The sequence below is a fragment of the Rosa rugosa genome, unplaced genomic scaffold (genome assembly GCF_958449725.1).
Source record: "Rosa rugosa unplaced genomic scaffold, drRosRugo1.1 SCAFFOLD_162, whole genome shotgun sequence".
Classification (NCBI taxonomy): Eukaryota; Viridiplantae; Streptophyta; class Magnoliopsida; order Rosales; family Rosaceae; genus Rosa; species Rosa rugosa.
In genome coordinates, this window is record NW_026908950.1 from 1 (window position 1) to 12,196 (window position 12,196).

A 12,196-nucleotide genomic window follows, 5' to 3' on the forward strand; every position below is an offset into this window, starting at 1 on the left:
TATGTATTTACAAAACAACATAGATAAAGGAAGAGTGGCCAGAGCGAGATGGATAGCGCAGAGACACGGAATGTAATGGGGAGGAAGATGAAGAAGATAGGGGACAAAAATGTAACAACGGAAAGATAAGAAAAGAAAAGGCGGGCGAAAAGAATTGACGCGGTTGCTGTGTTTAACAAATGAGAATTATTGTGTATATATAATTATTTTTAATAGACATTTTCTGCTAACAAGAAGAGGACGACTGTTTACAACAACAATTTTTTTTTTGTTTACTTATTTATTAATTAATTTTTGCCACTTGACGCGTCAAAAGTGTGTACATGGAAATTGCTCCATCATTGCAATTTTCTTTTGGACATCATTCATTTTAATTTGCATGCATGAACAGGAAATTTTTCATCATATGCACGTCAAATGTATAGTTTATTATTACTAGTTTACTACTATACATATCTATACATAATTCCACGGTCCAACGTAAACATAATTAAATACATCACAATCACAGGCCACTCTCATGCTAATGACATACCTATATATAGATTAGCACTATGTGCTTGTTATACCAATTAATAAAATTTGACTCCTTCTCTGGTCACTAAATGATTTGTGGCCTCAATGAGGCCTAAGATTTTTGGCCTCAATCTTAGGTGTCATGCCATGTCACCTACACACAACAACTATTTTTCAAATCATGCTATGTAACTCTTGAAAAAAATACAATTTTATCATTCCAAAATCTGATGACTATGTTATTTTGGCTTTCTAAAAAATATTTTAGTTTTTTTTTTTTGCATTTTTTCTTTTCATTACACTCATGCTTAGATTTCAATAACAATTTTTTCTCCAATCAAGAATAGAAAAATTTCATGTAATTCAGTCAATGGATTTGCACATACATTCGATCACAATAGATTTGCTTAACACATGCATATGAATTCAACCTTTGTTGGATTCTTGTAAATTTTGAAAATATATATAGTGTGAAAAATACATATTCATACGATTATATATATATATATATATTCTTTTGTTCATTTTTTCTCTTTATGTAGCTAGGGTTTAAATTATATTTGAGTTTATTTTTTTTTAATTTTTTTCCCCCATATATTTAGATTGTAGATGATAATTAATGGCTGTTACTAACATGAAATTTTTTCTTACCTCTTAATTTAGACATATGTATTTTCCAAAATCAATTTATTAATGCTAGTTTTTTGGATGAAATTAAGCAATGTTTGGAAAGAAAAGTTAATGCCTATTTCTTGACACCTAATTCAATATATTAATACTATTTGGAAAGAAAAATTATAGGAAAGAATTTAATTAAATTAAGAAAAATATTGGTCAAAAAATTTGTAGACATATCTCTTAAATTAATACCGTTTCAAAAAAAAAAAGTCTCTTAAATTAATACATAATTAATAGCTTATCTTTTTTTTTCGTCACGTAATTAAATTCATTATTGTAATTAATTCACCCCCTAACATCTAAAAGGAAGTATAAAAGGATAGAGTTGGTGTTGCAATAGTATGATGTGGCAAGATATATTATGTGAAATTAAAAATAAAATTTATATTTGCTTACATGGCATGACACCTAGGATTTGAGGCCACAAATCTTAGGCCTCATTGAGGCCCTATATCATTGCCCTCACTAATTTACTACTATACATATCTATACATAATTCCACGGTCCAACGTAAACATAATTAAATACATCACAATCACAGGCCACTCTCATGCTAATGACATACCTATATATAGATTAGCACTATGTGCTTGTTATACCAATTAATAAAATTTGACTCCTTCTCTGGTCACTAGCTCGTTTCGTACGTTTAACAAAATTTTTGCTATGATTTGGAACAATTCTCAAAGGAGTCGAATACGCATCGATCAAAAGAAGAAAACTAAATAAGAGATGTATTTAGAAAAAAAAAAGCACACGCACCCTCAAGCAATACAAACAATAGAACTACAGATGTATAAAAAAAAAAAAAAAAAAAACAGTAGTGAACGATAAACATGAAGCAATCTAAAACAAAACAATCATCAGATAATCGATTATTTTTTTGACAAGAGCTTGCTTTTGCGACGGGCCAATAACATCTTCAACTCCTCATATTCAACGTCAACCTGTTTCCTTGCTTTGTTTATAACAGGGATGCATGCCTTCCTTGTCTTGTCCAATTCCTCAATTTCTTTCTGAAACTTCTTCAGCTTTGCGTCCAATTCCACTGGTCGCTCATTTGCAGAGCTTAAACTGGACAAACGTGGATCATTCCCGCTTGCAATAACCTTATCAACATGACGCATAATGTCGTCCAACACTTTAATGGCATCCTTTGTTCCGGATTCCATGCACGCAATCAAATTCCGACGTGCCTCCAAAGTTGATTCAGATTCTCGAATCATTGTGAGAAGCCAATGTTGTCCCACTTTTATTGCCGAGGAAGAAGTTTGAGCAACAGCACAAGCAGCAATAAATGCTGCAACACCTGGATGAGAGCTCATGGTCGCTGCAACACCGGGAATAGTCATAGCTGCTGCCATGACGCTGCAAGCAAACACAGCAGAAAGAATTCCTATGAATATCACATGTACGACCTTCCTAACAGTACGAATACGCTTCAGCCTCTTGTTAAGCTTCCTGAATTCTGCTTTCAGTTTGTCAAGCAAGGTTAGATGTTGGTCCTGCAGAGATACAACCTTTTTAACAATCTCTTTGGCGGACTCGTGATACTTAATCTTAGCTGTATTGAGCTTGTTCAACATCCTCCTTTCACGCACCACATCTTTAATGCATGAAGCGACCTTATCAGCTTTTTTGATGAAGTCTGGCAATTCCACCTCGCAGAGTGCAAGCGTCTGGTTACTATTTTCGAGGTACTGCTTGATGAGGAATTTATCTAAAAAATTCTCAATCTCAGTCGCCACATCGCCCTCTGCAGCAAGTATCTGTGTTTTGCAGGACATGATTGTCTCCACAGTCTTCTGGTCGGAATTCCTCAGATACGATATACCTTGCTTGAAACGATCAAGACCGCTACTCATCCTCATGACTTCATTGGCACCGGCGGTGAAGTTGGCGTCCAACCCTTTCAAGTCGTCATCACTTGGGTAATCGGCCGGATAGGATACCATCAAGTCGTCCCTATCTAGATTTCCTTGGACAGATGCCATCTATATTATCCACAAAGACCCTAGCAAGGTCTTGTTGGTGAAGTTTCAAATGTTCTCCACCCACGTAAACCCTAACTCTCGAGGATTCTTTGGAAGAAAGAACTAGCTAGAAAATTTAGTGCAAGTCCTGGTAGACTCGGATTGATTAACTGGGACTCATATATATAGCCTAAAAGACGCGCATGCCACGCGGAGAGAGATTCTTCGGAAAACCTACCTGCAATTTACATAGATAGATCCTCTCTCCTCAATTTTCCACATTCCGCGTATCAGTTTAATTTGTTACTCTTCTTCTAAGAAACTGTTGAGGAATTCCTTTGCCGGTCACCAGCATTTTCCGTAAACTAGAGATTGAAATAGCTGGTCCCGAAGGTTTACTTTTCAAGTCAATTTTTTAGACTTTTATTTGTTATTCTTTTTATGAGATTCAAGTTAGTTTGTATTTTGGATTATCAATATGTCTAGTGGCTTGCCTACCTTGTAAGTCAAAATCAACTAAGCATTTTAAGTTTGTACGATCAACAATAAATGTTAGAGTAATTCTATTCCTATCTCCAATATTAACATATAGACATCCTCTCCCAATTTTTGCACACAACCTTCCAAATGCTTAATTTTATTTCTCTTTTTGTCTGACCATATTTTCAACATACCCTTAATATTGGGAATCTCCCACCTTATATACAATAGCAACAGTTACCCGCGCGTTGCAGCGGGAGTATGACTTGATTCTTTTACTTTGTTGTGGGCATCGTTGACATGAACTTGTGGAAGTTGTTTAGGTTATGAATTGGTTGGTAGAACTTTTGAATTACACGAATTCTTTAGTAGAATCAATAATTACAAATTGAACATAATCGCAAGGTAGTATTGATAGTATAATGAAGCTATAAATCGAATACAACATTCATTTGATGTTGATGTTGCTTGCTGGTTTATCGATTGCAGTTTCTCTAAAAGAAGACCCTGTCCTGCTGCGTCACTGCGTCAGCAATAATGATAGTGAAGCTTGAACTGTGTTGCAGCTGAGAGTTGGAGATTAGCTGGCGTTTCAGCTTATGCTGGAAATCAGAAATTGACTGAGGATTCCTAATTTCATCACTTCCTCTCTTCAATTCCCTAATCTCTTCTTCCATCGCAAGCTTTTCACCTTCCAAAGCCCGAAACTTAACCTCAACAGCTTCATATTCACTCTATCTGTGAGGGTGAAGATAAACTGAACTGATAAACTGCCATACAGGTTAACTTGGAGTCTAGCTAGACATCTCGCAGGATGCTACGGGTATATGCGTACATTTTTCATTGAACGATGTATATTTACATATTTCAAAATCTGGTGTTCTAACCAGATTCATATATTTACATGTTTCAAAAATCGAAGTTCCAAACAGACTAAGCTTGGCTATTTACGATTTTCAAAAATTCAACATTCTAACCAAAGTTGCTTTTGATACTGGTTACAAAAATGGTTGGACAACAAAAATACATTAAATTCCATCAGTTGGTTCATCTGGTGTTGAGACATGCCGCATCTGGCATTCACTTCATATTGTAACAGCTTAGGATTAATAGTGAAAAACCACAGAAGATCAACTGATACAGACAAAAACAGAATGATACGTACAATTGGGATAAAGGAAAAGCAGAGAGAAATCATGACAGCTAATTGTTCTAATCCAATCAAAGCTTAAATATCTATATGAAAATCTATATCTAGTGGAAAAATTTACCTTCAAAACATAGTCAGTTTGGAGGTTTTTCTTTTGTCCTTCAACTGAGATTGCCTGCCAGCATTGTATATGTTAATCTCTATATGTCTAACAGCATTATAAATTTATCAAAGGCAATACCGTTCAATTTTATGGTTACCTTCATGTAGGTGTCAATATCTGGATCAGGAACAATTCCTGCTTCCTTCTCTCCTGCTAACCTCTAGCATTATATCTGCATGAGCAAATCTGACTTCACATGTCAATGATGGAAATGAAGAACTAACCTGAAAAAAAAAATTCAAAGGAGATGAGGAATGTACCAGCTCTGCTTCCAATACGTTGACAGCGGGCTGACAACTCAATTGTTTCTCTTACAGTCATCTCAGGTAAGTGAAGGTCGTGTTGGCTTATGTACGCTGGAATTTAATTTTTTGAGGAACAAACTGATCTAGCTTGTAACCATTTGATGCAGAACGGATGGCAGCCCAATTCGAAGAACAGTTGGATCGTGCTAAAGGAGGAAAACGAAAAGTGACTAGTAGACACGAAACAGCTCGGTGTCCGATTGGGACGTGTCTTAAGGGAATCGCGCCAGAAACAAGACTCATGGCAAAAGCTGTGGCCTTTTTCGGGCTTTCGGGGTCGTTTAGGGCCTCAAAACTGCATTTTTCTATTTTTTGGAGTTTTGGTTTTCCTAGTTATTTTTGGGTTGTTTTTGTTTTTACCCATGGGCTTTAGGGTTTCATTGTTAGTCGCCCTAGGGTTACTTTTTTCTTATTTAAGCAGCCGCAAGCGGCTGCAGAACCTATCTTTCATCTTTTATCAATAAAATAGAGAATTTTCTCTTTTATCTCTGGTGGACTCCAGAACCCTTTTGTTAGGTTTATTGCTGGTAAACCTAGTTATCAATCCGACTGCGTCATCATTGTATGAAATCTCCCCTGCAGCCTCAGGCAAACAAAAGTCTTCATATTTTATGACATTTGTCAACCTTCATTTTATTGCTGTTGAGCTTTTGTACATGTATGTTTTCAAATACTCACCTTAAGGGATTTATCCAGTTTTCAGGCAAGAGCCAATAAGAAGGTGGTTTTACCTCCTCAACTATTTTTGCATTTCAGCAATCTTTATAGAACTCTCAATGCCCAAAACACAGCAGCTCAGCAAGAATATTTAACCTATATTAGCAATACTGTATGTAAGCAAAAGATTTTTCGAAATATGAACCAATAAGATAATAACATAGTTTGCATCTTTCCCAGTACTACATCCTGTTCAAGCACGAAAACAATGAAGTAGTAACATTCTTCAAGTAGTAAGGTACAGCACGATATGGAGCAATGAAGCTAGGCATGTTTGCACACTTCTAATCCAAAAGGTTGAAGAAGTAATTCAACTTTTTGTGTCAGCCCTAAATCTTAAATCAGATATGAGGGTATTGAAATTTTTTTTGCATTCTTAATACACGACTATTACGAAAGTCAAGCTGAAGTTGACAACAATCCAGTGATCAATGCAAGTAAAGTTCAAAAAGTGTCTGGAAGAATAGAGAATTAAGAGCAATGAGTAGAACCTCTTATGCAGAGAGTAACTGATAGATCACATGTAAAAGGTAAACAATACCTTGTTGTTAAAGTTTGACGTACGCGTTCCCATAATAGGAGTGCAATTATCACTATTCCTACATTTAACTGTTTATCAAAAGAAAGAAGACATTAAAAAGAGGACTGACCGATAGATTATGTGAAGAGGACATGTTGATTATAAATTCTGTCTACAAACACCCAAACTAAGATTATTTCTTTACCTTTGGAGAATCAAGAACGCGTCCTTCAAACCAAGTCAATTGCTTCTCTACAGAAATACTGCATGTATTAAGCACATCATCACTATGATATTGGTATTTGATAACGCCTCGAATATCAAATGAGAAATAAGATTGCATGTAACTGAAATAAAAAGAATACATGAAATGAAAAACAATCTTAGCAAAATCAACAACAAAATCAATTGAGTAACAAACTGCATAAGTCAGTCTTGTCTCTAATTGAGTAATCGAGGGTATACAATTCTGGAGTAAAATGAGTATACCTTTCATCATCCAAAAAGATTCCAAGACTGTCATGAAGTAAGGCCACAGAATATGCTGAAGAGAAGCAATACTGCAGCAAATCTTCTAAACAGAATAGCAATCAGTAAAAAAGGAGGGCGTAAGAAACACAACATTAAAGGAGGGCGTAAGAAACGCAACATTAAATGCATCTGTTGAGTTAGTGTATACATTCTTAATGGAAAAAAAAAAAGTATCATTGTTGAGTTAGGAATTTAAAACTAATGGCAATGGTAGTAGATTCATAGTTAAGCTAATTTACATCTGCTCTTGCTCAGAATTTAGTGTGCCTATATTTTGCAGAAATTTGTAATCGATCCATTGAACTATATCAAACCAAATTATGTTGATCATAGCGTGAGCTGTGAATGTATGTTATTAATATAAAAAAGAAGTATAAAAGTTCAAATCCATGAAGATCATTCATTTCATAAGTGCATGATGTAGAACCATAAGTTATGCATTATATAAATGAACTAAAGCAATGATCTAAAGTGATAAATATTGATGCCGGTCAGAAACCAGAAAAGCCACTCATTATAAATTAAATTAAGGAAAAATTTCAGTTTAGTACCCTGTGATTTACACTCGACATCATGTTAGTCCCTCCCCTTTCAATTTCATCAGCAACACCCCCGAGGTCTCAATTTCGATCAGTCGTGCCCAATTTTTACTGTTCCGTCCATATTAGCCTGTCAAGTGATGACGTGGCGTGACCAACTGGTTGAGTGGGGTCCACTTGAAGGCTAATTTGGACATTTCACTCAAATTTTCATAATTTTTTTTTTGATGCTTTTTCATAAATATTACTTCAACTGACCAATCTCCTTCTTCTTCCTCTAGCCCTCCTCTCCAGTCGATATCCGGCGACCAAAATCACTGCCCCCTCGTAACCTTCTTTCTCTCTCTCTCTCTAAGCTCCGATGGTGGTTAACTCCGAAGAACCCAGCAAGCTCATCTCCATGGCTCGTCGTCTTCCTCCACTTCCCTCCTCTCCAAACCCGATAACCCACTCTCGTATCCAATCAAATCCTCACCAACAAATGGGTCTTCCCCATCAAGCTCAAATTCACTGGCACCAAATCCTTATCCGAGAAATTGGGACAACCGGAGTTTAACTCCGCCACCAAAAGCTGGACATGCCTTTCCAAGGGGTTAGGAAGGAGAGGATGCAAAGCTGGAGATCTCCGGATGGGTCAAGAAGCTTCTGATGCAGAGAGACCTGGACAAGCTCGCCGCTAAGTTCTATTTCCCTGCCTGAAGCTTCTCCGAGATCTACAACACCGGCCTGATTCACCGCTTCGCCATCATGTAGATTATTGCTACTGACGGCCAATCGTGTTCTGGGAAGACACCAATTGTTGTGCGGGAGAAATATCAGAAGCAATTGGCATGGGGGAGAACTGGGTTTTCAAGGTTTGCTCTTTGGAATTTCTCCCTTATTTATATCGAAGAATCACTTCGATTTTCAATCAAATTGTGATAGTTTGGCTTCTGGGTTTTGAATTTATATATGTTTCGTAGTTAATTGGTAGCTAATTTGCAACTGTGATTTATTCATTTCATAGTTTCTTTGCAAAAGACTGAATCTTAATATTCTCGGCTGGAATTGTATAATATTTGTTGGTTTTAGCATTAGCATCTGGGAATTTTGTTCATTTGATCATTAACTCTGAATTTGACTATTCGGATCAATTGTTCATAAGCTTTGAAACCATTGTGTTGTGATAAGTTTTAAGATTTGAAAAGTGAGTTTGCTACCTTTGAGCTTCTGCAATAGTTCTTTTAGAACAGATGCTGAGAATCTCATCTAGGTTCCTCAGTTTCACACGACCATGATGCACAGTGAAAAATAGTAGGAGACGAATATTAGATGTACAAAGTCGATAACGAGATAAAAGGAGTTGAGAAGATTAATTTATGAAAAAGCATCAAAAAAAAAAAAATTTGAAAATTTGAGTGAAATGTCCAAATTAGCCTTCAAGTGGACCCAACTCAACCAGTTGGTCACGCCACGTCATCACTTGACGGGCTAATATGGACGAAACAGTAAAAATTGGGCACGGCTGATTGAAATTGAGACCTCGGGGGTGTTGCTGATGAAATTGAAAGAGGAGGGACTAACATGATGTCGAGTGTAAACCACAAGGTACTAAACTGAAATTTTCCCTTAAATTAAATAGGCTGAATAGCGTTTTCACAGTAAAAACTGGCATTAGTTTACTCATAGAAATAATCTGTATATACATATGTACATTTATGTAAAGAAAAGAAAAGGAGGAAAAAAAAAGAAAAGAATATAGTATATTATCGGATCCATTGAATATCCGCTGAAACTTGACTGGAATATTGCAAATGTGAAAAAAGAAAAGGATTAAATTCAGTTTAGTCCCTCAAACTTTAGGCCAAACATCAGTTTGATCCCTCATTTTTTTTTTAATCAAACTCATCCCTGATCTCGCAAATTGCATCAACCTCGTCCAAAATTTGAATTTGACTCCGAAGATGACGTCATGCGCTGAGTTGGAGCCGACAAGGAGGTCCCACATCTCTGATTTTGAACCCACAAGAAGGGCAAAATGGACATTTCAAATTTAATCTAATTTCTAATTTTTTTTCTCTTATTTTCTCTTTCATCTGCCTCACACTCAATCTGAAACCTCCTCTCTCTCTCTCTCTCTCTCTCTACTCTCTCTCTCATTCAAAGTCATTATCTCCAATATCTCACAGAAACTACAAATTTACAAACGAAGCCACACAATCTGACCTTCAGCTAGCTTTGCAGAGAGGTCCTGCGCTCTTGAATCAGCTTCCAAGTGTTCTTCTCTAAGGTGCTTCAGAGCCTCTTCTGCCGTAGCTCGTGTTTGCTTCTCTTCCTCAAGCTGCGTTCAATGACTCAATGCTCTACCGGAGCCGTTCAACCTCTTCGGAACCACCGCCTCCACTCGGTTATGTTGGTTGCAAACTCTGAAAGCCTTCAATCTGAGACTTGAGGAATTCGTTCTGGAATTTGAGCTCTGTGACCATCTGCACAAGCTGATCATGAGCATCGCCTGCGCTTCCATTCGCCAATGCGAGATCTCCATTGCTATCGGTTCCGTGCCTCTGCGGTTTCGAATTGTCCTCCATTTGAGCCGCCTCGGTCTCTTCGGCCATTCTTCCGCTTCCTCCAATCCAACTCCTACCTGAGGCTGAAAGACACACAAATTCAATCCGATAATCAATTTGCGGATCTCCTCTCTCTCTCTACTCTCTCTCTCGTTAAGGGCGATTACCACTCCTCCTCACGGTGTCGAGTTCGTCAATGGCCTCGACAAGGTCGTCCTCCTTGATCCGCGCGGCAGTCTTGCCGAGTTACTCCATTAAACGCCGTCGTATTCTCCGCCCTCTGAGGTTTCTCATTTTCTGTGATCCGTCGAGATCTGATGCTTTCTTTGATTTCGTTTTTGCTGAGATTTTTGGATTGCTTTTTCTTTCGATTGTCTGGTTTTGGTTGATTGTTTGTGTTAGATCTGTTTAGCTTGTGAGGAATGTTCATGGTGGCTGGGAATGAGAGAGAGAGTAGAGAGAGAGAGAGGAGGTTTCAGATTGAGTGCGAGGCAGAAGAAAGAGAAAATAAGAGAAAAAAAAAAAGAAATTAGATTAAATTTGAAATGTCCATTTTGCCCTTCTTGTGGGTTCAAAATCAGAGATGTGGGACCTCCTTGTCAGCTCCAACTTAGCACATGACGTCATCTTCGGAGTCAAATTCAAATTTTGAACGAGGTTGATGCAATTTTCGAGATCAGGGATGAGTTTGATTAAAAAAAAAGATGAGGGACCAAACTGATGTTTGGCCTAAAATTTGAGGGACTAAACTGAATTTAATCCAAAGGAAAAATAAATAAATAAAAAATAACAACAGAAAAAGGTTAGTAAATGTTTGAAACACATACTTAACACAGAAAGCTTAAAATATTTAATCACTTTAAGGAAAAAAATTAATCATAAATACAGAGATAATAGTTTTTATGTGGAATTTTTTTTTTTTGAGGTAAAAACAGATAAGAGCTTTATTGAACTGAGTAGTAGGAGGAAGCTCCTTTTGTACAATATCTCGGATGCAATCCGGAGTTTCTTGAATCCAATACATAGTCTGCTCGGATTCAAAAGGCTAATTGGCTAATCTGTGAGCTATCTTGTTACAAGTACGAGGAGTATAAGATACATGGACTTGCTGCAGCTGTTGCATCATGAACTGAATGTCCTCAATCAAAATACCATACTCTGTACGATTGGTAGAATGGCCATTAATGTCTTGGACAGCTAACAAACAATCAGATGTGATACAAACCGACTGGAAGTTATGCAGCCTGATTAGTTGCAGACCCGCTTGGATAGCCAGAAGTTCAGCATGTAAGCCGAGCTGACTAATGGGGCTGCAATTTGATAAGCAGCATGAACTATTCCTCGTGAGTCTCGGAGAGCACCCCCCAGACCACCTTTACTGAGTTGAGAAAGAAAAGCACCATCCACATTCTGAGTAAGAGTAGCTGTAGACCCCGTGAATTTCCGAACGTCACTTTTGGACAGGATAATTTCTCGCGACCTTTGTTTGGCCAAAGACTTTTGGAAATAGTTTGGGCTTGGGCCTTGGGCCCAAGAATAGCGTAAGGTTAGAGTCCAAAATTTACTTTGGACACCCAACAGACGGGTATGCTAGTGAACCTAGCCCAATAAGTTAGTTGACCTTTGACCCGAACATCTCCCTTGATCCAATAAGGTTCTTGTAGCTCATAATAGCATCCTTGCATAATTTTGAAATCTACTTGTGCGTGCGTTTACGATTTCTCGTTTTACCTTATTTCTTAACCATTGGTTGAATTCCTACTCGCCTTACCCGACACTTACTCGTCAACCATCCCACCGACTTTCGAAAGCACAATTTATTTACTCCTTATGTTTTTCAAACTCGAGCAAAACTCCGACAAAAACTTACCTTGCCATTTTTCTATCTACATACAGGTTTGGTAAGGCTCAATTCTTATTTAGTCTTGCCAACATTTTTAATTTTTGAGTTTTCTTTTATTTATTTGTTCAAATTTTATTTTCCCATCATATTGGTTTTTACACCCTATTTTTCCTATCACATGCCTTAGCTGATCCAAACCCCTTTTCCACCTATACGTTGAGCTTGCTTGTACCAA

At 37.3% G+C, this 12,196-nt stretch overlaps 1 protein-coding gene and 1 long non-coding RNA gene across 2 annotated transcripts; both read right to left on the reverse strand.

Moving 5' to 3' along the window:
• Positions 1 to 2,069: 2,069 nt before the first annotated feature.
• On the reverse strand, positions 2,070 to 3,188 carry LOC133724254 (UPF0496 protein At4g34320-like). The gene has a single exon (XM_062150949.1). The coding sequence runs from the start codon at positions 3,186 to 3,188 to the stop codon at positions 2,070 to 2,072; it is 1,119 nt and encodes a 372-aa protein (XP_062006933.1).
• Positions 3,189 to 4,399: 1,211 nt separating this feature from the next.
• Positions 4,400 to 5,334, reverse strand: LOC133724252 (uncharacterized). The gene is made up of 4 exons (XR_009853574.1): positions 5,221 to 5,334; positions 5,058 to 5,132; positions 4,919 to 4,972; positions 4,400 to 4,781 (listed from the first exon to the last, which is right to left on the reverse strand). It is a non-coding gene; the product is annotated as an uncharacterized LOC133724252 (long non-coding RNA).
• Between the last annotated feature and the right edge of the window lie 6,862 nt (positions 5,335 to 12,196).

Excerpts from the sequence above, each read along its gene's own strand:
- LOC133724254 (XM_062150949.1), bottom strand. The coding sequence starts at position 3,188 with ATGGCATCTGTCCAAGGAAATCTAGATAGGGACGACTTGATGGTATCC.